At 43.9% G+C, this 26,942-nt stretch overlaps 2 protein-coding genes across 5 annotated transcripts; one reads left to right on the plus strand and one right to left on the minus strand.

The window, feature by feature from the left end:
• Window positions 1-1,015: 1,015 nt before the first annotated feature.
• On the minus strand, window positions 1,016-4,259 carry MRPS17 (mitochondrial ribosomal protein S17). 3 transcript variants are annotated; one of them, XM_048324206.1, is made up of 3 exons: window positions 4,170-4,259; window positions 2,751-2,897; window positions 1,016-1,750 (listed from the first exon to the last, which is right to left on the minus strand). In XM_048324206.1, the coding sequence occupies exons 2-3, from the start codon at window positions 2,871-2,873 to the stop codon at window positions 1,460-1,462; spliced, it is 414 nt and encodes a 137-aa protein (XP_048180163.1). In that variant the 5' UTR covers window positions 2,874-2,897; window positions 4,170-4,259; the 3' UTR covers window positions 1,016-1,459. The 3 variants fall into 3 exon arrangements, with proteins under 3 accessions (XP_048180163.1, XP_048180165.1, XP_048180164.1); XM_048324208.1 differs by lacking the exon at window positions 4,170-4,259 and adding an exon at window positions 4,028-4,104; XM_048324207.1 differs by lacking the exon at window positions 4,170-4,259 and adding an exon at window positions 3,255-3,382.
• A 1,337-nt stretch (window positions 4,260-5,596) lies between these two features.
• Window positions 5,597-26,451, plus strand: LOC125336402 (merlin-like). Of its 2 annotated transcripts, none has more exons than XM_048324878.1 (19): window positions 5,597-6,161; window positions 9,028-9,273; window positions 10,428-10,545; window positions 12,159-12,284; window positions 12,657-12,779; window positions 15,212-15,295; window positions 15,961-16,029; window positions 16,261-16,343; window positions 16,997-17,072; window positions 17,486-17,623; window positions 19,283-19,357; window positions 19,708-19,821; window positions 20,228-20,350; window positions 20,874-21,091; window positions 21,933-22,035; window positions 22,697-22,824; window positions 23,360-23,510; window positions 24,193-24,402; window positions 25,379-26,451. In XM_048324878.1, exons 2-19 carry the CDS (start codon window positions 9,266-9,268, stop codon window positions 25,412-25,414), a joined length of 1,983 nt encoding a protein of 660 aa, XP_048180835.1. In that variant the 5' UTR covers window positions 5,597-6,161; window positions 9,028-9,265; the 3' UTR covers window positions 25,415-26,451. The 2 variants fall into 2 exon arrangements, with proteins under 2 accessions (XP_048180835.1, XP_048180836.1); XM_048324879.1 differs by having other exon boundaries at window positions 9,083-9,273.
• The last annotated feature ends 491 nt before the right edge of the window (window positions 26,452-26,942 follow it).

Consider the following 26,942-nt stretch of genomic DNA (forward strand, 5'->3'; position numbering starts at 1 on the left):
AGCTCAGGTTTTTCCTTCCCTTTGCTTTGATCTGAGGAATTTATATAAACATAAACCCCTGCCACAAACAAGAAAAACCCTACAGCCACATACTTAAGGCACTTCCTCAAACGCAGAGCCCATGCCCACATTATTTTATACACAGTGAAGGCTTCTTGACACCCCACGTGAACACTGGCATTCAAAGAGCAGCGTTTTTTGCTTTGAAGCACTGAAGGAATTTTAAGTTTCTCATTCCTGCTGTCCCAAATAATTTGCTGAGTTCAGTCAGGCTTTTTAGGCAGCCAGAACTGATTTTGTGCAGGAAGTTAAAGGGCAAATGATCTTTAATACTCTGACAACAGCAGAGAACACAACTGGAAGCTACCAGTGCAAGGCAGCTCAAGTTGCTTAAAGGAAGGTATTTTAGGTCTGATACACCTTGTTTTGCTTCTGATCTTAAAGCCCAACAGACACTTTGGAAAGGATTTCTCACAGCTCTCATATCCTACTCCCCCCTCCCACACTGCTAAATTTTGAGGCAGATGCCCTTTTAGATCTAAAGTCAGGAACATGAGGCTGCTGCAACAGCTGCAGGCTCTCAGCTTGCTTTATGTCCTGGAAGAGAGGACATGAGATCCCCAGAGCTGGACCAGGATAAAGTCATCTTTCATCATTAGCTGCTCTGAACTTTAGCTCCACATTAAAGCATGCAGCAAAGCAGCACCTCCATCTCCCCAAAATGTGTTATTTTAATTAGCTTTTCTGATGAGACTAAATCTAATCACCTTTGCTTTTACTTTTTGGCTTTGTACGCTCATCAGCTCCCCTGTGCTGCTGGCAGCTCAAAGAGATTCAGCTCTCCCAGAATTAAATCCTGCCTTTGGACAGGTTACAAAGCCAACCACACTAAGCTGCCCAAAGCTTTGATTCTCACCTTTCTGTCACTATAAAGGCAAAGGGCTGTGTTTTGTTAGAGAGTTTGGAAGTCAGGAGGTTCCTGCAAGAGGAAATAAGGACACAAGCATGCAGCTGCTTTTAAAATTCTACACTTCCTTTCAAAAGCTTTAATAGCATCATCTCCAGTAACCCTACAAACCACAAAGGACTGCCTGAAATACAGAACAACCAAATAATGTAATGACCCTCCCACCAAAATTAAACATCACACAGTTGTAGTCTTGTCTTAACACAGAGGAGTCATTCCAGGAGGGCAGCTGGCTTTGGGAACTGTCACTGGGCCAAAACTACAGGCAACAAAATGAAGTGGCAACACTAAACTTGCATTTTTCTCTGTGTTTTCATTCAAAGCTCCAGGTGCCCATCACTCTGCAACATCTCTTTGCATAAGCAACTACATTTACTATTTATTTTGACTACAGATTTCACTGAAACATTTAACATGTCACAGCAGGGCCTCAAACATCCCTGGCAGAGAGAGACAAAAGCTGGAAGCCCTCTGCTTAAAGTATTTCCCCTGCTATTTGTCTGTTGAACAAACTTTAAGTTCCTGAAGTTTCTCACTTAGATAGGTAGTATCTGCCTCTGTCAGATTTTCCGAATCTGACAGGTTTTCCAGGAATCTGGTTCCTGCACAGGGCTTTCCTGTGATTGGATCTATGACATTGCCAACCTTGAACACAATTTCAGCCAGTTCGTGTTTCACGTGTTTGCTCCTTCGCTCGGGCAGAGCTTTCAGAAGAACAATGTCTCCAACAACACACTGCTGCAGTGGGTCATGGGCAAAATAGGTTTTTCTTTTGTTAAAGAACTGTAAAAGGAACAAAAAGAAAAAAAAAAAAAAAAGAGAAACCTTGGCATTATATTTCAATGGGTAAATATATAGCTAGTATCAAATAAATAAATAAATTTCACTAAGTCAAGTCTTATGTATCTTTTAAAGTGAGATTCAGTTGGGATCATGAAGAGAAATGCAACTGTGCACTCTACAGGCTCTCCACAGAAAGCACAGCACTGCCCTTCTCAATCTCTTGTCAGGATAGTTTTGCCAACTGAGCCCACAGGAAAGGAGATGGGGAAGAAAAAGCTCTGAAATCTGTATTTTGAAGTTTTTTATGTGAGGGTTTTCTTGCTGAAATAATTTTCTTTCATAGAAAAAGTCAGTATTTTTTTTTTCTTGTTGGAACAGCAGAATTCAGAATCCTTTAAGAAATATATTAGGTTAAGAAATAAATAAAGATTCTTCTACCGGATAAAATATTGAAAGGGGCTCCACATCCTGACTCTATCCTTAACCTTCTGGTCACCAAAGGCAACTTATTCTACCTCCATGTACCACTGTTTCCCTATTTAAAATGGAGAAAATACAATTTTTAACCTTCCCGTTTGAAGTGCATTGACAAGGAATAAATCCAAGATCACAGTAACATTACAATTATGCATACAGAAAAAAACAGCTATAAAATTTGTCATACAAGTGGCTTATACACATTCAAGGCTCCAAAGCATGCTCCACATCAACATGAAAAGTTAAATCTAAGCGTGAAACAACAAAAGCTTACCTTCTCAAAAAGATCAAATGAAGTGCATTAACAAGGCACTTCAAAGAAATACATTTAGTAGGTAATTTGTAAGTCCTCACCACTCACTGCTTTTCATCCTTTGCAGTCATCCCCACAGCTAAAACCTTAAGTTCCTTAAGGAGTTTGACTTGTAAGGACTCATCAAAACTTCTAAGAGTCGAATGAGCAGAACATTTCTCCACACAATACAAAACCCACCATGCAAGACAAGTTGTTAACTGGTGTTACCTTTAGCAAGTAGGGATCCAGCACAAGCCTTGTCACTCTCACTTTGGCAGTTTTCTGCATTTTGGTCCCAATTACTTTCCCTACTATCCATTTTGCATGGACAGCTCCACGTGGGACAGACATTGTTTAGTTATGGTCATGCAGTGCCTGGCAGCAAGAAAAGCAGATGTGTTATTGTAACAGAGCAAAAAAATATAAGGGCTTTCTGATCAATACCAAAGTTTTCCTTATTTTAGACTAAGAGCTGCATTAGGTCATTTTGTTGGAAAAATGGGGAAGAACAGTTCAAAACTCCATTTACTGCACTACCTCAGCCTTGTTTGACAATACAGAAGGGATGTCACCATGTCCTTGCTATCAGTAAAAGTTACCTCAGGACAGCAGTAAAACCGGACACAACAGCATGAGGATGAGATTTATCCCACAAAACTCCTTTGAATCACCCCAACTGCCACAAACACAATAGAGAAAAGTGTAGCTATGGAAATTACTCATTTAACTCACGCTCCAGCAGCTGTTTTGGCTGGAAACCTGTTCATCAGGTCTGTGTATGACCAGAGTGCTCCCAAACAAGGGAGCAGCCTGCAGCTTTTGTTCAAAGTCATTTGCTTCTGTGCCTCTCATTATCAGCTGAGCTGATGAAACCTAAAAAAAGGTAGTGAGCTTCTCAAGCCATAAATGACACATCAAAGAGCTGTCTGATCTATAGTACATCTATTTGCTTTTGAGTCCTTCCCTGCAAGTAATTATATCCCATCACCTTATTTGGTTTAATTAGGGACAGCTTTCTGCACCACTCTTTCAAGAGTCAGGGGCAAAATCAATAGAAAACTTGAATCAATATTAAGACTGATAAGAGATTAACGACCATTTTCTCTCCCACTCTGATATATTGTTAAGCACTACCAACACCTGTGAATTCTCCATCTACCCAATTTGTTAGACTTGCTTTGATGTTGCAACACATCAAAAGAAGAGTTTAGAGATACAGGGACACAGCCATAGGATGAAACGCTCAGCAAATACTCAGGGGCTGTTTTTCCCACCCCTGACTCAGCTGTGGGCGCTCAGGGCTGGAAGAGGTCAGTGTGGGGAAATCTCCTGTACCCCAGGGCTAAACACCCCACACAGACAGGCGTGTGCAGCACGGGCAACACCCACCGAGCACCAGCGGCTACTGGCAGACACGGATAAAAAAGAAAATTAAAGCAGAGAGGGAGCCCTCAGCCCCCCCCCCCCTACCGCAGCTCCCCACAGCGCTCCACGTCAGGCCCTACCCCGGAGCCTCCGCGCCAGCAGGGCCGCGCAGGCGCCGGGGTTCAGCCGGGCGCTTCATGCAGCACCCAGGGCGCAGCCCCAGCACGGGGGAAACCCCTCACGGCCAAGCCCCCAGCCCCAAGGAGCCCCAGTCCCTCTCACCGCCGCTGCCGCCACCGCGCCTCGGGGGCCTTAAAGGGACGGGCCCGGAACAGGCGGCGCCGAGCACGGAAGCGCCGCGCGCGGGAAGGGGCGGGGCCGGGGGCGGGGCCGGGGGGGCGGGGCTTCCCGGGGTATTTAAAGGCGCAGGCGGCGGCCGCCCCCTCAGAGGCAGCGCGGGTAAAATGGGTGTGGTTGGGGTAAAGCATCCTTGAAGTAGGAAGAGCACTCTAAGATCTCCTTAAAGATCTTTTAAGGATGGCGAAGGGCCTGTAGGGGAAATCTTAAGATGAGTGGCTGAAGTAACTTGATTTGTTCAGCCTGGAGGAGACTGAGGGTCTGCAACATCCTCATGAGGGAAAGAGGAGGGGCAGGTACCGATCTCTTCTGTCTTGTGTGTGACAAGGCTCGAGGAAATAGCTGGAGCTGAGCCACGGGAGGTTTATATTGGATATAAGGAAATCAGGAAAAATTTTTTCACCCAAAGCAGTTAAGTGCTGGAATAGGCTCTTTGGGGCAGTGGTCATAACACCAAACCTGGCAGAGCTCAAGTACTCAGGCACATGGTGGGATTCTTGGAGTGTTGTGTGCGCTGTCAGGAGTTGGACTCTATAATCCTGAGGGGGTCTCTTTCCACTCAGACTATTCTGTGATTCTTGGAATGTTAAGTCCAGCTGTGCACCCGGCACTGCCACTGCGACCCCTCAGCCACATCACCCAGCACCAGACCCAGATGCTCTTGAACACCTCCGGGGTGGTGACCCCACCATCTCCCTGGCCAACTTACTCCTGTGCCTGACCACCCAAACAGTGAAAACATTTTTTCTTCTATCTAATCTGAATCTCCCATCTCAGTTTAAGGCTATTTTTTTCTTGTCCTCTCCCTACAGGCACAGCAGAAAAGACTTCCTCTTGTCCTCTCACCACAGCCTGCTTTCAGGTAATTGTGGGGAGTGATGAGGTTCCTCTCTGAGCCTCCTCTTCTGAACAAATGCAGGGTGTAAGTGCTGAATTACGTGGAATTTTGGAGGTGACTCTCAGTGCAGCCTCTTCGTGTGGCACTGAGGTTTCTGCACAGCAACAAGTGTTGTGCTCTTCCCCCTGCTGTTAAGTGATGGATGTGAAACAACTCTTGAAGGTTTTCTGTGTAAATCTGGAATAGTTAGAGGAGATATGGAGTGAGAGCTGGCCTGTTGTCCTTGCTCTCCATAACCTGGCAGATACTCAGTTTCTGTAAATCTGTCTATAAAATGGAGGTTTAGCAAAAAACTCCCAGACCACTTACAAACTAAATATTGGCAAAATTATTTGGCTTTGAGGTAAGGTGCTCCTGGTTTTTCCCCGTGACTGGAGACTGAGGCCATCCTTTTTTTTTTTTTTTTATTTAAATGTGCTCACTTAATCACTTTCTGCTGGTATTTTGGCTGCTGCCCATTTTTGAGGCTTGTTCTCTCTTTGGTGTCAGTGTCTCATCATCTCTCACCACAGGAAGAGGACAGGTAGGGAATCATATTTAATTAACAGCACAACTCTGGGCAGTTTCCCTTCTTCAGGTGGCTGATATGTGGAGAACAGGAGACACTGTTGAAATAGTTTGATCAGATACACATCCAAGGAGTTATTTGGAAGTTCATTATCAATCCTTACGAATATCCAAGCCAAAACTCGTGGACTTCTCTTATTTTAGTGCCTGGTTACGTGAGTTACAGAGCAGAGAAGTTGGGAGGAGCCCTGGTGCAGGCAGGAAATGGTTAAGAGCCGTTCCTATCACCTGGGAAAGCAATCCTTTGATTTTTCAGAGGGCGCTAACATGCTGCAGTTCATAGAAACAAAGGGAAGGGGGATCAAGTAGAAAAGTTGTTCTTGGATTTTATTCTCAGTGGCAGAACTTGTGAGGGCTGGATATTGATGTCTGTGGGGAAAATACGGAGTTTTTGGATGAAAAGGGATTTTTTATTTTTCTTCTTATCGTCATTCAAAAAAAGGATCTGTGAGGTAAGTCTTGATTCCAACTGGTGACTTTAGATAACTTCTTTTTAGAGTGAGGGGTAGAGAAAATCCTTTATCTTGCTGACCCATTTTAAAACAGTGAATTCTTTGCTTAAATTGTTCCTCGGGCAGGGAGCACAGACAGGAGTGTGAGTCAACAACTGTTCAAAGCCCACGACGCTCGCCTGTGTCGTCTGCATTCAAATTGCTTGCATTAATTCCTGAGCTGGAGTATGGAAATTCAGGAACTGGGAGAAACATAATGAGTCAGGGGAATTTGCCACTCCGAGTTGCAGTAAATATTTCAGCGATGACAGTCTTTCATATTGTGGTAGTGTCTATGTTAATGTGCTTTTGCAGTGGATGCTCCAAGCATCTTCTGTTGGTGGCTCTTAAAAGTAATTCCCAAGCCTTGTCTCTTGAATCCTCACTGCTCTCCCAAAGGTTTTCTATTTCCAGCTCCTGTCAAGACTTTGCTGCTGTGGGGCAGATTCATTTTGGGGGTGTTAGAGAGGGGTCTCAATTGCTGTTAGTTCTTTGCCTGTCTGCACCTGAGTTCTCAGCTTAAGAAGTGCTGCTGGTTTCTGTGTGAGTGTGAAAACAGATGATTTTTCACCCCAGTGTGGCTGCCCCAAGTGTGATGGATGGTGACAGCTCCCACCCAGGTGTCACTGAGAGCCAGTGCCGCGTGAAGGGAAGTTTTTATACCCTGCAAAACCCCATCCATCCACCTTGGAAATGCTAAGCTGGGAATAAATTGCACCCTCACTCTTGGGCAGCTTGTTCCTGGAGATATTTGTCTACAAGGTGCTGAATTCTGGTGGATTTACTGAGCTTTGTGTGCGTGCGGTGATGCTGCTTTCACATTTTTCTCTCTGGTTGCCGGTGGATGCTGTGAGTGAGTGGGATCTGATGTGTGGCGTACTCCCCGCGTGGATCAAAGGGCAGAGCTGTGCTGTAACACGCTGCCCACCCGCTGCTGTGACACAGATAAGCATCGCTGCTGCCAGAGTCACCTGGCCAGTTCTTCCTGCTCTTCCCCGTTCCCGGTTTCTACTGCACCCCCACGCTTTGCTCCTGGTTTCTCGTTGTCCACGAGGGAGAACACTCTAATCCAGAGCTGCTGGATGTCCCTCCTTTCATCCTGGGTGTGAAAAGAGAGTTGGGGCTGTTTTGTTCCTTCACATTTTATTCCCCATCGCTGCCTTTCTGTTCCCCTCACCACACCAAGCTTTTATCATCTCCCTGCGCTTGTTCCCAGCTCCTGAACTCTCTGTTCCCAGGTTCTGGCTGGGCAGGAATCTTTGATCACCGTGCCCTCTTTTGCATTCATGAGTTCTTTGGTAGGGTTCACATTCTGCTGCTTCTGGATCCCTGCAGGAATAAATCACTGGAGCTGGGTGTCAGGAACTCTGCCTTGGAGCACTTGATTCCCAGTTAAACGCTGTTGTTAGCAGGGATTGCTTTTGCATTTATACAAGAGATGGCAAACCCAGATTGGTTTTTTTTTTTTCAGCAAGATTTCTCTTATTTGAAAGAGTTCTTTTTCTAAAATCTCATCTGCTAAGTGCTTTTGCTTCTGTTGTTGGGATCTGACATTCATTTCAGCTATTCAGTGTGAAAACCCTTTCCAATTTCTTTACCAGTGCTATTGATTAAAATGCAGTTTACTTTTCTGGGGAAAATTTGATATTCAAAAATGTCTTTTCACTGTGAGTCAGAATGTGCTTTTCCATGGAATAAAAGTTCTGGAAAGAACAAAAAAAATATGCTATTGGAAATGTTGAACAAATTATATTGTCATTTCAACCTGGTTATATAAGAAAAAAGAAATAACTTCAAAGTCCAAATGAAAAGCTCTGGCATTTTTCTCATATTTTGAGATAATTAGTACATTTTTCTCTAGCTGCTCAATTTTATCTGTTCAGAATTTTCCATATGAAACTCTGAGAATGTTCTGTACTGGCCCTAACTCCAAGTTCCTGTTTAACTCAATTGGCTGTTTCAGGTTACATATTAAAAATGAATGATGAAGTTTTTTTTCTCCTTAGTTTTCAGCCATTGATGTTTCTTCTAGAAACGAATAAAACTATTTCCAGGATTGTATAGAAACCTGTAGTTCTCAGGCTATAAATGGTGTGTCTAATGGTACAATTATTTACAGTTGGGAAGAAAGCCAGGTGGAGAAGAGCTTTGGAATGCAACAGGTTAAAATTTAATTTTGCAGCTTGCAGACTAGAGATCAAAAAATGTCTGGGGTAATCACTGCTGGCTTGGATGCCCTCACATGATGCTCTCCCTGTCAGTATTGCTGTGGTCATTTTGGGGGTTTTCAATATTCCCTTTTTCATTAATTGAAAACACTTTGCTGTGCTAAGCAGAAAGGACCTGAGCTCTGCTCAGTTGGGTGCACTGAGCTGCCTAAATTTGAGAGGAAAGTTTGTGACAGATCTGGTTTTCACTCCTTTAAAAAATAATCCCTGAGGAGAAAGGGGTGCCCTGGGGGTGATGGGATTTGGGCTCTGGATATGCTGTTCCTTGGATTTCACTGGTTTTTGGTGGTGTGGCCTCTCCTGGGCTGGTGGTGGGCACTGGCAGAAGGGACCAGCTTGGGAGGAGTCCTTTGAGGGTTTAGGCCCCTCCAGTCTCGAGGATATGCAGTCACATTGTTTTGTGGGGAAGTTCAGAAAGAGAAATGCCACCCTGTGCTTTTCCAGCACCAGAACATCCTGATTATTCTTGAATTTCCCTCAGTCTGCATCCTGCCTGCAGCTTAATTAAGCCCACTATTCCTTGTCACGAAGAGCAGCCATTACAATGTGTCACCACTCGGCCTTTCTCTGTCCTAACCAGTGCTTTCATCTTACCACAGATGATTTTCTAGCCCTTGGACCTCTCCTTTTGACTCTCTCCAGTTGCCTTCCCAGCTCCAGAAGTGGTGCCCCAAACCCAAAAAACACTTCAGCAGAAGATTCACCAGAGCCAACTGGAGGGAGAGGCCTCCCCAACTGGTCCCAGTGGTATCAGAAGGATGAATTTCCTCCTGAGCTTGTTTTCCCTACTCTGAGTTGCCTCAATGACTTGTTCTCAACTGTGCCTCTGATATCCCTATGATTTGGTAACTATTTTATCTCTTCCCTGCCTCAGCTTCCCTATAATCTGAAAAGAAAAACTTCCCTATCTGTTTCACCTCCTATTTAACTGCTCAGAATCTGTGGGTGGGGGGCACAAACAAAGTAAGTGGAAAATCAATACATTCCCAAGCCAATTTAGAACTCAGCAGAAGCAAAAAAAGGGAGCAAGATACTTTATAAAATCCTGGAAGGTGCAGGCAAATGGAAATTTTCAGTTTAAACTCGAGCTTTACTTTGGAATTCCTCAAGGACAGATTGGAATTCTGCCACACTGTAAATAGTCTTAGGTTGTAGGAAACCAGGAATGCCTCAGCTCTTGCCCTGTATAGTTCACAGTTACTCACTGCATTATACAAGTTTGACCTGTTAATTTTATAAAGTAAAAAGAAGCAAAAACCTTTACAGGCTGATTTCCTGTGCTCAGAAAGAAATGCCTGAGAACTGCCTGGAGCAGATCCACACCATCATTTAACCCCAGCTTTCAATATTTGCTTTCCACAAAGCCCTTGTGGAAGCAGCATCTCCTCAATTTTGTGGATGGTGTGCAGGTGATTACATTTAGAAGAGAAGATTTCTGAAGGAATTTTCTGTTGGCTTCTGCAAAATTAAACTCATTTCAGAAAAACTTCACTGGGAAAATTTCTGTTCTAAATAACTTTTGTCATCGTGAATGAGTAGCACAAGAGAATGTGGTAAATTCAGCTTAATTTCACTGCATATATTCCTTGGCTTTTGTATAATTTCAGGGAGTTAAGATCTCATGTTATAAAGAAATCCAATAGTTCAGTTGCTGAAGGAGCCATAACTGGTGGAAAAGGATTGTGTTGGATTTGACATCATAAAATTTAGCTGCACTTTCTGCTGTTCTACTGTGTGGAGATGCTGCAGAGACCCTTGAGAAAGAGAATTTTGTTTGTGATAGCCAAAACCTGAGAAAAGACAGCAATAACATTTTCTGACCAACTTATTTTAAGAAGCAAGCTCATTTTCAAGGTTTTTCTTTCAACGTCCTTATTGTCTTAGACACAAAAAATGCATCTCTAAAGGTGACTTTATTCTGCATGTTTGGACTCATCCTACTTTGGAATCTAACCAAGAAAATGCTGCCGAATTTCCATCCCTCAATGTGTGATTTCAGGTGTGGCTGCTCTCATCAACTGAAAAATATGTCCATCCGAGGCCTGAAGAAGAAACAACCAAAGACTTTTAAAGTTAAAATTATAACAGTGGATGCTGAGATGGAGTTCAGCTGTGAGGTGAGAGTGTCAGCAAATTCTGGGGACTTGGGGACTGACCTTTGTATTAGCAAGAAATTAGGAAAAATCAGGTTATCAGCTCGTGGAGAGTCTTCAAACTGATCTGTTATTTTTATAAAGAATGAATTATTTCATCTCAGGTGCATTCTTAGCTCTGTTCAGAATTTAAAGCTGTTTGCATGAAATCTATTTGGCTGGCATAGCTAAATTAACACTAAACCTGCTTTCTTCATAAGCATTCCAATTGTTTGTAAGCATTCCTACTTCTCCATGAAATTCTTTTTTTTGGAACTGCCACAACTCTTTAAGACACTTCCAGATTGGATAAACTGGTCAGAGCTGGTGCTAAAATGTTGCTTTTAAAATAATTTATAAACTGGTACTTTTGTTGATCTGGGACATTCTGTTTAAATTTGCCATTTATAAACTCCAGTTCTTTAACTGCAATGTGTGTTAGGATCTCTGGGCAGAAGAGAAAAAAAGGATTGATGAAAAAGCTGACAGTTCTTCCATTAATTATGGCTATCTGATAAAATGATTAGGGAAATCATGGCTGGAGAAAAATAAATGATCAATTGCTAAATAAATTGAGCTGCACAATTGAAGGGACAGAACTGTCCCTGATTAATTAATTCCTAATCATCCAGCAAAAGCACAGCAAGACACAGTTATTCTGAGGAGTTAGAAAACTCAGTTCCAATGGGACTGGCAATTTTAGTGAGACATTTAATGTCATTTATTAGGTCCTGCAGAAACAGAATAGATTAGTCTTGTGTGACTTACTGCTCTGGAGTGCTTGCAGGCAGAGTTGTGAAAATAAAGGATTTGGAAAATTCGATTTGGAGGTCAGAGTCCTTGTTAACAAATCATGTGTTCCTTCCTTTGCTACCTCTCCTTTCTCCCCAGACACTGCTCTTTTGCTGGGATGATTTCCAGCTTTCCACTCAAATACCGCCTAAAAGTTCACTTTATTTTTGGGTTTTTTGCCATTCAGTTTTTAGTTTTAGCAATTAGATAAAATCATCGTTCTAAAATGTGGTCAAATAGAAGAAAGAGATGAGCAGCCTCTTTGGTGAAAAAAAGCATCAGATGTGTGTGAATTTGGGACCTTTAATCAAAGTTTGCTCTCTCTGGCTGCTGAGTTGAAATGACAACATGTAAGAAGACTCATTTAAATCAGAGTAGGATAAAGGCTTGGCCTGGTGCCACAGAAATACCTGAGGGGTGTGAAAGGTGGATCTGCTCTCATTGTTCAGCATTCCTACCCCGTGTCCTGATTTGATTTCCCAAGGCTTTCCTCTCAGTCTCTCCAATTTGTATAAACTATTGAGTCAGAGTTTTGGACAAATATTAATAAAGACTTATTATAAAGCCACATCCCAGGAAATCAATAGTACAATCCTCATTCCCAGTGCTCCTCAATTGCTTGGTGATTAAATGACTCCAGCTGCTCTCTGGATGTGTCTGGAGAAGGAGAGGAGGTGGAACACAGCAACTCTTAGACTATTTCATTAAAAACCTAAAAGTGAAACAAGATTTCATAGGAGAAAGGGCTAAAATGGAGCAAATTCATTTAGGATAGCCATGTTTTTCTTGATTTTTCTCTCTTTTAGATGAAGTGGAAGGGAAAGGATTTGTTTGACCTGGTGTGCCGAGCCCTTGGTTTAAGGGAGACTTGGTTCTTTGGCTTGCAGTACACGATTAAAGGAATGTGCACCTGGTTAAAGATGGACAAAAAGGTACAGGGAACAAAATGTGTGGCAATTATTTACTTCTATTGTGTGGCAATTATTTATTTCTGTAAGTATTGACTTTCTGGAGCACAGGAGCTAAAGGGGTGTGTTCCATGACAACTCAGAATTTTACATGATAGCTTTTTTTTAAGGCTAAAATTGGATTCTTTGCTCTGATTGCTTCTATCCCATTTGACCTGGAACATCCCACACTAATCACCACTAATTGCTTATAGATTAAAGCTCAGAATTATCCTTCCCTCTAAAATATGGGAAGGCTGCTTTAAGGGGATTATTTGCTGCTTTCTGCTTTTCCTCGGGAATATTATCTTGAGACACTCATGTATCCTTTTTGCTGCTGATTTTATCTCTAAACAGGTTTTAGATCAAGAAATCCCCAAAGAAGATCCCATTAGCTTTCATTTTTTGGCTAAATTCTATCCAGAGAAGGTAGAAGAGGAACTTTTACAGGAAATTACCCAGCATTTATTCTTCCTTCAGGTCAGGAACAGTTTTTAACCATGAATTCCTTCTGTATTTCCCCCAGTCCTTTTGCATTGTCTTTGATCTTGTTGGCAGCTCAGGATAATTTTGCTTGCTTCAGCTTATCAAGAACTTTACAGATATTACTTTTATGAAATACAAACATCTCTCCTGCCTGCTGTGGGTTTGTGTCCAGGTAAGCTGGAATGTTCCATCTTCTGCAGGTTTTTGTGACAACACCCAGCAGTTTGGCTGATGATTCCAAATCTGGATATTCCAGACTTGTTTTGCTCCTTAATGTGTGTTAAAAAAAAATAAAAATTTCATGCAAAGCTGGAACTGTTGGAAGAACTGTGAGGCTTTTGGGGAGATCTTGTGCTGGAGGGCAAAACCTCTAGAAAACAAGGACTCCCTAAACCTTCATTTTGGATTGTAGGGGTAAAAGATCCTGGAATTTGACAGGCATTCTGAAATCCAGGTTTGTTCACCTGGCAAGGTTTAAAAGGAGCAGAGCAGCAAACACCATTTGAGCTCCATCAAAAAGTGGATGAAGGAGCAAATTCTTAGAGCCTTATCAAAAAAAAAAAGATGGATCAAGCAGGAAAAGCCCCATAGCTGCAGCAAAGGATACAAGCACTGAATTTGGGATGGTCACTTCCAATGTCTGGGACATCCAGCTTCTCTGCTGAGTTGTTGTGGAGTCCCTCTGAAAGTTTCAGCCTCTGGAGTGTTGCTTTATTCCAGCAGGATGTGTCTGTGCAGGTAGCTGGGGTGTATGAGAGAAATTCAGTCTGCAGCTGGAAATGAACCCAGTAAATTCCCCTGTGCTCTGAGGAGGGTGTGCTAATGAAATAATGGGGAAATGGTTAAGAAACCCACCAGAACTTCATCCAGAACCTTTAACCACTTTGGCAGTTTATTTCTTCAGCTAATTTTGGAAAGGAATGAGAGCAGCAGAACTCTTTTCCTACTCTTTTAATCCTGATTTTTCCACTTCTTTTTCTTTTCTGCTTGAACCTGCCTTAACTAGCAGACAGGCAATTAGCAAATACTTCTCATTCCAACGTAGGAAAACAAGGCTGAAACAAATTGGAACTTGCAAAGTTTCCCGACTGTTAAGAACTTCAGCTCACACCTGGATGCTAATAGGAAAAACATGTACAGACATCTGGATGCCTGAAGATTTCAGCTCTCCTGACTCTTCAGAACTTTGCAAATTAATGTGGCATAACAGCTTTTTCCAAAATGCCTGAATAAATGTCAATTACTAAAGCTAAATATTGTCTGCTGAAAGATGAGGTCATTTATTGCTTCTTCATGAAGTTTAACAAAAAGTCCTTGTAAAAACTGATTAGGAAAAAAACCCCAAAACAGCCCAGACACTTAAAGGGGATTTATCCACATTGTTCTGAATTCTGGAGCATGATTTACACCGTGGAGAATGAAAGCTGGAGCTTTCCAAATTGGAAGAAAAATCTTTTCATTCTTTCCATTTTAACAGCCTAGAAAGAATGTTCCCTGCGCTGGAACTCAGGTTCAGAGATTGTGCTCACCAGGGACTAAATTTAAAAGAAAAAACTTTCTTGGTGGTTCATTTCAGTTCCCAGCACCTGCAGAGGTGTGTTTGTAAACAGAACTTGTGCTTGCTCAAGTCATTTTTTCTCTTTGGAAATGTTTAAGACTGTGAGCTATGCAAAATGTTGTTGTCTTGTGTTTGTTCCTGGGCTAAATCCACCTGAGAGGAGGATTTGGGAAGATTGATTTCCCCTTCCCTCTTTAGGTTTTCAAACAGAAATTGCACAACTGATTTAAAATCATACAACACATTCCAAACCATTACACCTCTGGTCTTGGTAGCACCACAGGTTATTAAAATGAGACGAATGTTGAAAGACTCTTTCCCATTGTGTGATTGTGCTTAGACCATTGCAACTGAAGAAATTAAGTGCTCTATTATTCAGCTTCTCTTTTGGGGCTCTCCTTTATTCTCTCATTTTGGAAAGCTGGAGAACACCTCTTAGGGTTTTTAATATGGCAGCACCAAGCAGCTGCACAACCCTGAGTGTGCTCTGGTTGAGCCTGACCTCCAGAGCTCCCTTCCAACCTAAAATTTGATGTCTGATGTGATACACAGCAGGCAGAAAAAAAGGAGGATTGTTAAAAGAAATGAAGCGCAGACAATAAAACTGATGTTTTATAAGATATTCTTTCATAGGGCTCCTTATGTAACTGTGTGGAGAGAGCTGACTGGCATTTTTGGTCTCATTAAATGCAATGCTAACTAAAGGCTTCCTGTGTTCCTGAATGCCAATTTCTTGTTGCTGTTATTAACTCATAAAGGTGATATTTGGTGCCAAGTTATAGTCTGGGCATGTCTGCTTTCATTTCAAGCCTGACAGAAATCCTGACTTTGAGCTTCTTTCACTTGCTCCCTTTTTCTGTTGGTTTAGGTTAAGAAACAAATCCTGGATGAGGAGATCTATTGCTCACCAGAAGCTACAGTTTTACTGGCTTCTTATGCTGTTCAGGCCAAGGTTTGTGCATAGAAAATCTCTTTTTTCATTGACTTTTTTCTGGTTTAACCAACACATCTACCTGGTGGTGTGTAAACACAGCAGGGTTAAAATTTGCTGTTAAAGAAGTTGATCATCCTGGGATGTAAAGGCACAGCTAGAAAAAGAAGCATCAAATGCTACTACAAGGATTTTTTTTCTATACTGTGCTTCTGCAATTTAGGGGATTTATTTGGGCCTAACATTTTAGTATAATCTTTGTCCAGGCTAGAATGATTTCGTGTTGTCTTAAAAAATGATCGTGGATGCAGGAGGTGCTCAAAACAGAGCTCAGAATGGGAGGACACTAAGTTTTTTAGTGTCTCTTAGAGCTCTGTTCCCTTCTTGCCACCAAGAGCCCAACTTACACAATGGCAGGAGGTGAACACAACTTCTCAACAGCTGACGTTCCTCTAGTCCAGAGGGTGAATTCCTGGGAGATTCCTTCAGTTTCCAGGTTAGGATTGAAGTCTAAGTGACTCAGTGGCTGTGTTGGAGCCACCTGCATGGCACAAGGGCTGGAAGTTCCTTCCAAAACAAAACCAAAATAAAATCTGCCTCAAGTTTTCGCGTCAAAATTTGCAAGGAACAACTCCCTCAGCATTCTGCCTCTAACAAACTGATATAACTTTTCTTTTTTGGGACAGTATGGTGACTATGACCCAAATTTCCACGAGCCAGGCTTTCTAGCCCATGACGAGCTGTTACCCAAAAGGGTGAGTCTTAATTTTATACAAATCCAAATCTCTGAATCTGCTCTTTGCAGTGCAGAATCTTTGAATCTCCCCTTTGCAGTGCAGATATTGCTGGGGATTAACCAGAGCATTAAAAACTCTGCAAAATGACCAAGATGTGAACTGCACCTCTGAGCATTCGCTTTGCTTGGGAGAGGCAGCACTTGGATTTGGATCTTCAAAGGGACTCAACCTCCTTCCTTTCCCCTGCAGGTTCTCAGGCAGTACCAGCTGACAGCAGAGATGTGGGAAGAGAAGATCACTGCTTGGTATGCTGAGCACAGGGGGATTGCCAGGTAGGAAACCTTTGCATTTCTTAGAAATCCCAGACGTTTCTTTATGGGATTTGTTGTCTTCAGTGTGATTCAGCCTATCTGGAAATGCAATTAAACAATAAATAGGATGTGTTAGCACCCAGAGGCAGCTTTTCCTAATATTTGGGTTCCATTTCTCTCTGTTCTAGAGGCTTCTTAGCATTATTTTTATTGAATATTTTCTTAAAGATGTACTGATTTACCTTTGAAGGGAGGAGAAAAATGGGCGGAGAGATTCTCGCCCTTCTTTGGCCTTGGCCAAAAGCTCTGTTCAAGACTCATTTCTCAATGAACTCTGTTTCCTGAAGGAGATATATTCATGGAAAACAATGGGAGGTTGGGTTTCCAAGACATGGAGTGGCAAAACTAACACAAGGATGAGACTTTTCATGCATTTTAAAGAAGATTACACTATCCATGAGTCATCTTTTCAAATAGGTGCGACTTTACTGCCTTTATTCTGTCCAGATGCTGTTTTTATTATCCTTTTTTCTATTATTGAGAGCAAGATGACAAAATTAAAGTAAGTTTGTACAAAGGACCAGATTACCTGTTCTTTTCTAAGTGGGAAATGGAGAGTCAGCCAGGAGAGAAAGGCTGGAAAGGAGTTTCATAATCATGGCTTTATTCTCCAGGGATGAAGCTGAGATGAACTACCTGAAAATTGCCCAAGACTTGGAAATGTATGGTGTCAATTATTTCCCAATTGCTGTAAGTGCCTTATTTTAGCAGTTTGCAGTTGCTGCAGATGATGGTGCTGTCCTTTTAAAATCCTCCAGGGAGTTTGGAACTGGGACTCCTGACTCCTGCTTTTCCCTGCTGCTGGTTTTGTTCTGACTTGGTTTTCTTGCCCTCTAAATGAGCAGGTGAATCAAACAATTAAGATTAATATTTTTACAACTTGACAGCTTCCTTGGAATAGGAAGGAGAAATAGTTTGAGGTGCTATAAACAACCTAGAGGACTGAATTTATTAGTAACAGCGACAGCATTCATAGTATTTTATATAAACACCAAATTCCTAAAATACAGATAAATATCAATATATTAAAATATGGGCTTCTTGTCTGTGGTTGTTTAATGTCACCAAAAAAATGCCATTTACTGATCTCTCTTGTTTTTTAGCAAAATAAAAACCACACAGATCTCCTGCTTGGAGTTGATGCCAAAGGTATTCATATCTACAGCATTAATAACAGGTTCTCTCCAAATAAGTCCTTTGAGTGGAGCTCTATCAGAAACATTTCCTGTAGTGAGAAAGAGGTATGCTGGCTTTGATGTATTATTCTTTTTACATGGGCATGGGTGTGGACTGGGATTCTTGGAACAGGCTGAAAGCTTCCTCTGTTGAAATAATTTTGGGGGAGAAGGGGGAAATCCTGGGGAGCTTTGTTACAAAACTAAAAATAACAGCCCTGCCTTGCAGATGAGCTCGAAACCTTGGTTCCCCGAGGCTGCTCTGAGCTCTGACTCCATTCTGGCTCCTTCCCTGCTGCTTGGCCTTTGCAAAACAAGTGTGTTGATCTCTGAAAAAGACAGATATTATGAATGCCACCGTGCCTGGCTTCCTCAGTTATCCCAGCAGGAATTCCACAATCCATAAAACCTTAATGCTGTTTGCACATGCAGGAGCCGTCCTTGTAGCTGAGGCTTGGAGCCCAGTGGCAAGAGGACACATGCAGGGAGATATTAATGGTTTTCTGCCTCAGCTCTGCCAGTTTGCTGGGACATGATTTCACTCCTCAGCACCACCCCACCGCTGCAATTTCACTGGGAAGCCCCTCTTTTGCTTCTGGAAAGTGAAGGAGCAGGGAAAACTTACTCTCAGTGCAAATCACGGGCTGCCTGGAAGGCTCTAAGCAGAAAAATCAAACCCAGGAAAACTCCATTGGTACTGGAATCCCTGGGATTTTTCAGCCAAAGGGCAGCACAGCCTGTTCCATTTTCTGTGGGCTTTTTGGAAAACATGAAGGTGAGATTTTAGATTCATGCCCATTCAGTAAGGCAAACCTACAGGATTTGCTGCCTCCAAAACATTTTTGGTACCTGATAACATCAAACTTCCCCTGAGATGTGGGAATAAACTGCTTCAACTCCCTGTTGTGGGGAAATTGGGCAGCCCTGTGTTTAAACTTCACTTTATTCAGTGCCACAGCACAGCCTGGCTCCTCAAAAGGCAGCCAGGCATTACATATAGGGTGAAAGAAGCTATAGGACATCATGATCCTGGTGATCCAGATGCCCTGGAATCATATAGGAATTACCTTGCAAAGGGATTAGAGGAATTGAGTACCAAGGAACCTCTGAGGCACAGAAAACAGGGTCTTAAATTATTAAAAAAAAAAAAAAAAAAGGGGGGGGCCGTATTTTGTTCTGCAGCCAAACAGAGCACAAAGTGGGGAGTGGAGCAGGAAGACCCTTCCTGGCCTCTGGGAACAGCTTGGGAAGTGGACTGAAAAAGGAAAAAGTGAGGAAGTCTCCAGGACTTTTACCTGCTGCTCTGAAGAACAAGCCCGTAGGCCCTTGATCCATTTATTTATCCCTGCAATGGTTGCTGTCCTGAGAGGTGTTTGACATTTCCCTGACTTTAGGGCTATGCCTGCTCCTTGGGATTGCTGATGTGTCCTGTTCTCCTGATAACCAGTGCTTGTTCCAGCGCTCTGGGGACAGTGTGCAGTGCACAGGTGGCATCAGGAAAACCACCCAGACTGGCACTGGGGTGGGCCTGGGGGTTTATCCTCCCACACAGGCTGATTCTATGGAGAAAAACAGTTTTATATCACTGTCCCCCTCTTTGTGGCATGAATCACTGCTTCCCCAGAGAGACGTGGAGATGGGCTAAAGTTTGCATTGGTTTTAATAGTTTCAACTTATTTTCCTCCTCACTGTGCTTCCTTTCTTTTTTTTCTTTTGCCTGTGTAGTTAACTATTAAACCCCTTGACAAAAAAGCAGAAGTCTTCAAGTTCTTTTCCTCTCAGCTCAAAGTGAATAAACTGGTAAGTGCCCTGCTTTCCTTCTGTGAAGCTGAACCTGGTGATACTGACTGAGAAATATTGTTTGTAAACAAAATCATGATCTTGACATCTCAGCCTAGATGTGTTGCCTGTGTAATTCAGGAAAATGGGATCAGAGGGAGATGAGGGACAGAAGGAATCTCTCATCCTGTTACAAACTTACCTAAACTGTTGTGTGCCTGCCCTGGGTGCTGATTTGCTTGGAAGGGAAGCAGCTGCCAGTACTTGTGCTGAAGTCAGAGTTGTCCTCTGAGGCCAGTGTGGGCCTCTTTGCCCCTCTGGCAGGGGCACAAGTCCATCAAAATTACATCTGCTTTGCCTTTCCTCTCCAGATTTTCCAGCTGTGCATTGGAAACCACGACCTATTTATGAGGAGGAGAAAAGTGGACTCCATAGAGATCCAGCAAATGAAAGCACAAGCCAGGGAAGAAAAAGCTAGGAAAAAGGTGGATTCTTCCTGCTCCTGTGTTGTTGAAAACACTGATTATTATTCCAGTTGGTGCCCTTGCTGCCCCTGTATTCCATCAATATGTGTGTGGGAGGTGAGGAAATGCAGCAGGATTGGATGTGGGAACAGCTCTGAGGCATCTGAGGATATCAGAGGTGTTTGTGTGGAGAGGTGATCCCAAAGATTTGGGCCACACAACAGATCAATCCAAGGGCTCTCCCAGCAGTTTGAAATAACCAGGAGTGCCTGCCTGAGGAGGTCCATGCTGCAAAGTTCAGGCAGCTCCAGCATCTGTGGTGACCATCCCAGCTGGAGAGCAGCCCCTTCTTCATTTGATGCATTTCACTCAGGCCCAGGTGAGATTCTGCTGCAACCCCACAAACTCTTGCTCATCCTACTTCCAGATGGAGAACCAGAGGCTGGCCAGGGAGAAGCAGCTCCGAGAAGAAGCTGAGAGAGCCAAAGAAGAGCTGGAAAGGCGCCTCTTCCAGCTGGAAGATGAAGCCAGGCAGGCCAACGAGGCCCTGGTGAGTTAGGCTGAATGTTCTTGTGCTTGATGGGCTTTCTTGGTTTGGAAGTAGGATGCTTTTTTGACACCAGGAGACAACCAGACATTGTAGCTCAGGCAAGGCTGGAGAGTTTCCAATCACTGGTGGAAAAGGCATTTCCCATTTTCCCAGGAATACCCGGGAAAACCCTGATCTGCCGTAATCTGTGAACCATTCTCTCCCTGGATTTGGCTCACAGGGCTCTCTTCAGGCAAAGAGTGGGGGAAAGGAAGCAACCTTGGAGCTGAAATGGGGAGAAAGGGGCTGGCTTCAACTTTGTCCAGCTCTAAAATTTTTCTCCTTGCTTTATAGAGGTGAGACACAGGAAATTCTGGAGCAGAGGAGGAGCATTAGACCCTGAAATTGTGTCTGGTTTTTATTTAAGAAACAATATTTTATCACTTGATCTCTTGGTAAAAGATGTCTTCTGCCTGCTTGCCTGCCTGCAGGGGGGATTTTGCTGGCTCTAAACAAGGAACTAAGAAAAATTCTTTCTCTTCAGCTCCGATCCCAGGAAGCAGCAGAGCTGCTGGCTGAGAAGGCTCAGATTGCAGAAGAAGAGGCCAAACTGCTGGCCCAGAACGCTGCAGAAGCTGAGCAGGAGCGCCAGAGGCTGGAGATCACAGCTCTGAAAAGCAAGGAGGAGAAGCGGCTGATGGAGCAGAAGATGCGGGAGGCGGAGCTGATCGCGGTGAAGCTGGTGAAGGAGTCTGACAGGAGGTGGGGTTTGCTTCCCTGGCACTGCGTGCTCTCAGCAGGGCTGCAGAGAGTGCTGCTTTCCTCAGAGCCGAGCTCAGCAGGGGGGAACTGCTCCTGAAGTGACACTTCAGAGTGACGAAGCCTCCTTGTCCTTTGTTTGTTCCACCTGGAAGCTGTTGTTGTATTGCAGGTCAGGTTTACAGAGGATCGGATGCAAAGCTGTGGAGATGTTTAGCAAGAAAGATCCAGAATGCAGAGGCATTTTCTATTTAGTGTTATCAAATGAGCACTGGCTACCTAACTGAATTTACCAGTCTTTATCCCCTGTGAGATATGAGGCTGTTTTCATTTGTTAGTACCAAGTGAATGGCCTCTTTTTTCCCTTTCAGATCTTCCAGCAGTGTAAAACCAGGTAAATTCATGTGAAATATAAACCACTCGGAATGTTTGCATGTTCCCTGAAGATGCAGAGCAGGCCGGTGTTGACAGAGGATTTTTAACCCTGTTATTAAAAAATCCTTCTACTTGTTTTAGGATACTGCCAAAAACTTGCCAAAATAAAGAGCAGCCTCTCCCCACCTCAGGGAGGATCTCTGATGGTCTGGAGACAATCTGTATCAGCAGGTTGTAACTGAGCCCATGGAAGTTAGGAGTAGGAAAATCACATTAATTCAGCCACTTTGTGCAGGAGTGTCTCTGCCCTGCTGTGTCCTGTGAGCTCTCCACGTGAGCATCCTTCCACGAGTGTCTTGGTGTAAAGACAGCACAGTAGTGGACTTGTTCTCTGGAAGTTAGTGAGCTCTGAAATCCATGTGCTGGTTGGAAACCATCAGCCATTCCCCTCAGGATGTTTATTTTCCAGAGCCAAGGAAGCAGAGCACCTGAAACAAGACCTGCACGAAGCCCGAGAGGCCGAACGCAAAGCGAAGCAGAAGCTCTTAGACATAACCAGGCTTAATTATCCTGTAAGTTCTGCTCCACTGGGAACCACTCCATCTTCAGGGATAGTCAGGTGTTGATGACATTTCTGTAGCCCCCAGCAAGCTGAGTAGTGGCACGGCTGCATCCAGCTGGGGACAAAGACCTGTGGGACAAACTGGTGTGTAAAAACAGTGTAGTGAGGATGGGAGTTGTGTTTGCTCAGGATGATAAGAAAGGCATGAAGGCAAGACAGCCTCTGCTCCCTAAGTCCATCACCAGTTCTTGTTTTAACTTTGGTCTTGACTAACTCGTGGTGGCATTGCAGCCAGGCAGGTTTTTTGTGGAGCTGGTTGTGCTGAGCCAGCTCTGTCATCCTGGCACATCCATGAGTGCCTTCAGGCAAAGGAGTGAAGTTGTCCCCAGCACGAAAGCACTGCTAAAGTTCTGTGCCCCAACTCCCTCCTCTGCTCCAGCCCTGCTGAGGATGGATTTCTATTCTCTGCTGAAATAGAAACGCTGCAGCCAGGATAAATCTCTGCTCTTGGATCTGTGGGTTGTGGATTCCAGCTGGGTGCAGGGGAAGGGCTGCAGGAGCATCTGTGTGTCTCAGAAAATGGCTCAGCATGGCATTCTTGCAGAGCTGGGGAGATAAACCCCGGGTCAGTCCCTCAGATCTGACTGACAGTGCTGTGTTGCCTCTTCCAGCACATGGCCAAGTACCCCCAGTACTCTCCAGGTGACAGCAGAGATGCCAACTTTGACAAAGGATCCATAAAGCTGGATTTGAAGGACATTGACCTCAAGAGACTCTCCTTTGAGATAGAGAGAGAGAGGTATCAGTATGCTTGGGGTGCAAATGAAGGAGAGAGGAATTGAAATCTTTGGGAATCACAGTTCATCTTTTATTAACTTGGGATATGCATGTGGCTGGAGGCCTTTTACTGAGCTGGTGTGGGTGATTCTGTGTCAGACTGGCTGTTCACACAGAGGAAAGGTTTTTTTGGTGGCATCAAGCCGTGATAAATCCAGAACCTTCTGTCTTGGGGAGGGACAAAGCACTTTGCTGAACTAACAGCGTGTGAGAGGACAGAAGTTTCCCTCTAGTGCTAAAGTGTGGAATTGCTGGGAGCCAATCCATCGGGCATCCCTTAGTCTGGAAGGAAATGCTTGGTAAAAAGTTAGGAATTAAAAAGAAAGACGTGAACCCCCTTGTCACTGGGTCAGGGGAGCCAGGCTGGCACTGGCAGAATTCATTCTACCTATAAAACATAAAATGAAACGAAAACCAACTCTCCTCCTTCCACAAACACCTGTTGTGGAGTTAAATTGTGCCACTCTAAGCTTTTTGTCTCTGATGCGTGGACCCAGGCTGGACTACTTAGAAAAGAGCAGGAAATTCGAAGATCGACTGAAAGAACTGAAGTCTGAAATTCATGCTCTGAAACTGGAGGAAAAACAGGCTGGGCTTTACTGTCACTGGAATGAAGTCCTGGGCTCCTTGGATCGCTCCATAGGAGCTGTAAGTACCCTAAATCCCTGCCCCTTTCTGCAGCATGAACCCTAAAATGGAACAGTGTGGGTGTGCCAGAGGGAGCTGCTGTATTTCAGTCCAAGCCTTCACTACCCTTGATGATAAAACATTAGAAGCATGAACGCAGAGGAGGAAAATTCATGTCAAAACAAAATCTTAAGGCCTTTTTCCTGGGCTGAATAGCAGGCCCATAAGCAAAAAAAGAATCATTTTATGATTATGAAATCACAATCAGGGGTTTAAGGTCTTGGAGCAAATGAAAATGTTGTGACTGACTCGTTTAAATGTGGTTTCTTACAGTTTGCATCACATTCTCATTCATGTGCTTTGTGGCTGCTGAAAGTCATAAAAGCCTTGGTGTATTTTTTTTTTTTTTGAAGGAAATGAGGAACTAGACCCAGATTTTTGTCATAAGTTGCTTGTTTTAAATAAATTCTTCAACTTCTTCCCGAAGCAGGGCAAGAGTAGGGCTGGCTTTGTCTGCAGGTTGTTGCTCATGCAGCAAAAATGGCTCTGAGTCAATGGATTTTAGAGACAGAAGGGGGAGGCTTGAGAAATGATGAGGAAAGATGGCCTTTATTTTCTGACTACTCATCTGATGTTCTTTTTGGCTTGCTGAGTGTTGCTACAGAGAGGGCATTCAATTTCCATGTGCTCTTTTCTTTTAAAGGCCCCATCTTGGATGAAAACCTTTGAAACTGGGGATTCGTTGGATGTAAATCTTCCAAGACCTTTCCCTGCTTACTTGTTAAACACTGCAAGCAGCTGGCCCTGTACCAACAAAATTCAACACATGGTGCCAGTGGAAAAGTCATCTTCCCAAGGAAATTCCTTGGCTGCCAACAGTGTGGGCACGGGAGCCAGAAAACAGATGATAAAGGTAATCAGATTTGTGAGTAAATTCCTAAATGTTGACTAAAAGTTTAGAGTTCAGAGATGGTGGCTGCCTGTAGGGACCTGGTTTGTCCTGCTCTGTCCCAGCCTCACAGATGACAAGGCTTTTGCAGGATTTTGGAGCCCCTGGTGCTGGCACATCATTTGGGAATGTTTATAACTCGAGGCTGCCTGTTTTTTTCTCACTTCTGATCTAAGCTGGAGTGCAAAGCTGTAAGCCTGGGTAAATGAAGCAGAGATGTCTGTACACAGTAGGAGGATCTGCGTTAAATTTTATTTGTACCAGCCAGACTTGGAAATGAGAAATGTGCTCCCAGGTACAGAGAGCTTAAAACATACTGTGCCTGTCTTGTGGTTTTAAAAGGCAGGCAGGAAGAGACCAATAAATACCCAGGCTCCCAACAGTTCAGTTCTCTTCCATGTGCTCCCTGTCAAAAAGGCCTGAAGAGCAACGAGCTGGGTGTCAGGAAAGAACAACCTGCTTTGAAATGTCACTGGACTGGAGAAATCAGGAAGAGCTGTGAGGAAATGTGGTCTGGAACAGTGGGAAGGAAATCAGCTGTCTGTGGCAATGCTAATTGGACAAGGTGTTGGGAATGAAGAAAGCCTGATGGATTTGCTGTGGTTTATCTGAACAAAACAGGAGGGGGGGGGGGGGGTTAGGATCAATTAAAAGCTCCAGAATATAACATCCAACACCTCCTTCAGGGTTTGGGTGCTTAGAACTAAAGGACACAGCTGAGTGCAGCAACAGCTGAGGGATCAGCTCTTTCTGAGGCAAGTTACAGAAGCAACTTTTAAGACTAAACTCAGGGCTGAGGTGAAGAATTTGTTTAAAGAAAGAAGAAAAAGCTCTTGCAGAGCATCTTGCAAAAGGCTCCAGAGTTGGGGCAAAGGAAGACCCAGAGCAAAGGGAGTTACTTTAAGCCAGCACTAATTCTCCCTCTTTGATTTGCCTGCAGGTTCAGCAGCATGACTCAGATGTGATCTACATTTGAAGCCCCTCATTTCCTTGCCAGCCTGGTGGGACTGGTGGCCTTTTTACCTCTGTGGGGACACGTGAGCAGCTCTGGCTGCTGCCAGGTGTGAGAGACAAGGCACTGTGGATCCAGAGCTGCCATCCAGCTCCCAGGCAGGTGACATCAGCTGGGAATGCCACAAGTGGTCCCCGGTGTGTCTGGGAGCAGTGCAAACCCAGAGGAAATGTTGTTTACTACTTGTGCACTTTGGAAGGAACTCTTCACACTTTGCTAACCCTTCCTCTCCCAGGTGTTTCACACACTCACAGCTCTGCTGCTGGAGGAAGGATATGAGGCAGCAAGTGCCCAGGAGGTGTTTGGGATGAGAAAACAGAACATAAGCTTGGTGTTTATCTCCACAACAGACTAATTATGTTTTTGGTCCAGTCCCTGGGACATGACTCCCACAGAGCTGCTCGACGTTTTAGTGTTTGCCTGCCAAATATTTTCCTTCTCCTCCCCAAACATTTCTTGGTTCACTTAATTGATTTGCATTTCTCTGTGAGAAATCTCAGCTTTTTAATTCCAGATGCAGAAGTGGACATCTTCAAATACCTCCCATTCCTGGGGGAATCCTTTGTTTGGAATGCAAAGCTTCTGTTCTTCAAGTCCCTGACTAGATCAAGCACTTTCTGCTCCAGCAAACTTTGCATACATTAACTGGCTTCCCACTTCTGTGCAACACAGCTCCCACATTAGACAAAGACAAAAGATGCTGTTGGTGCCTGCTAAAGTGGGACTTGTTTCTGGTGGAGAGGTGCATGCAGCAAAGTGCCTGCCTCATTAGTAAAACCCACTTGCATTTCCCTGGTTTGTATGTGTTTAAGTGTCTGCTTCTCCCTAAATCTTCACTCTGAGGACTTCTGGGGAAGCAGACAACATTCAGCTGCAGCTAAAGCAGGAACCCAGATGAACTTGAGACATGTGATGTAGAAATGAATGGTCATGTTGTTAAATATCTTGTTCTAAAAGCTAAGTTTAAAAAAAATAGGTTCAATAAAAAGCTTCAATTTCCATTTGCTTTGAAGGGAATGCTGTGTCAATATTCCTCCAGCATTAACAAGGCAGGTTTGGAGAACAAACACCCAAATCTCCTCTGTACACATGTGCAGCAGGCTGAGCACAGAGTGGGATGGCAGCTGCCTGTGGAGAGGGACAGCAGTGCTCTGCAGGGCTGCCCTGACTGTGCTCCCAGCCCTGGGAGCACTTGGCTGGATGGGTTGGGCTGTGTTAATTGTCTCCCAGCTCAATCTGGCACGAGATGTTTGCAGAATATTGGCTGTTACACACAATTTCTGAGCTGTCTGCAGAAGCCTGGTCTGAGAGGGAGAAGCTGTTGGAGATGCCAGAATGATGAGGCAGCTGCTGTCATGGTCAAGGCTGGAGAGGGAGCATTGGCCAGGACTTGGGACAGTGAACCAGCTCCTGTATTAGCTGGAAAATGCTCCAGCACAACTTTGAATATGGCATTCTCGGATTTGAGGGTGAGGAGAAATACTGGGATTCC

Source organism: Corvus hawaiiensis, chromosome 20, assembly GCF_020740725.1.
Source record: "Corvus hawaiiensis isolate bCorHaw1 chromosome 20, bCorHaw1.pri.cur, whole genome shotgun sequence".
In the NCBI taxonomy this organism is placed as follows: domain Eukaryota; kingdom Metazoa; phylum Chordata; class Aves; order Passeriformes; family Corvidae; genus Corvus; species Corvus hawaiiensis.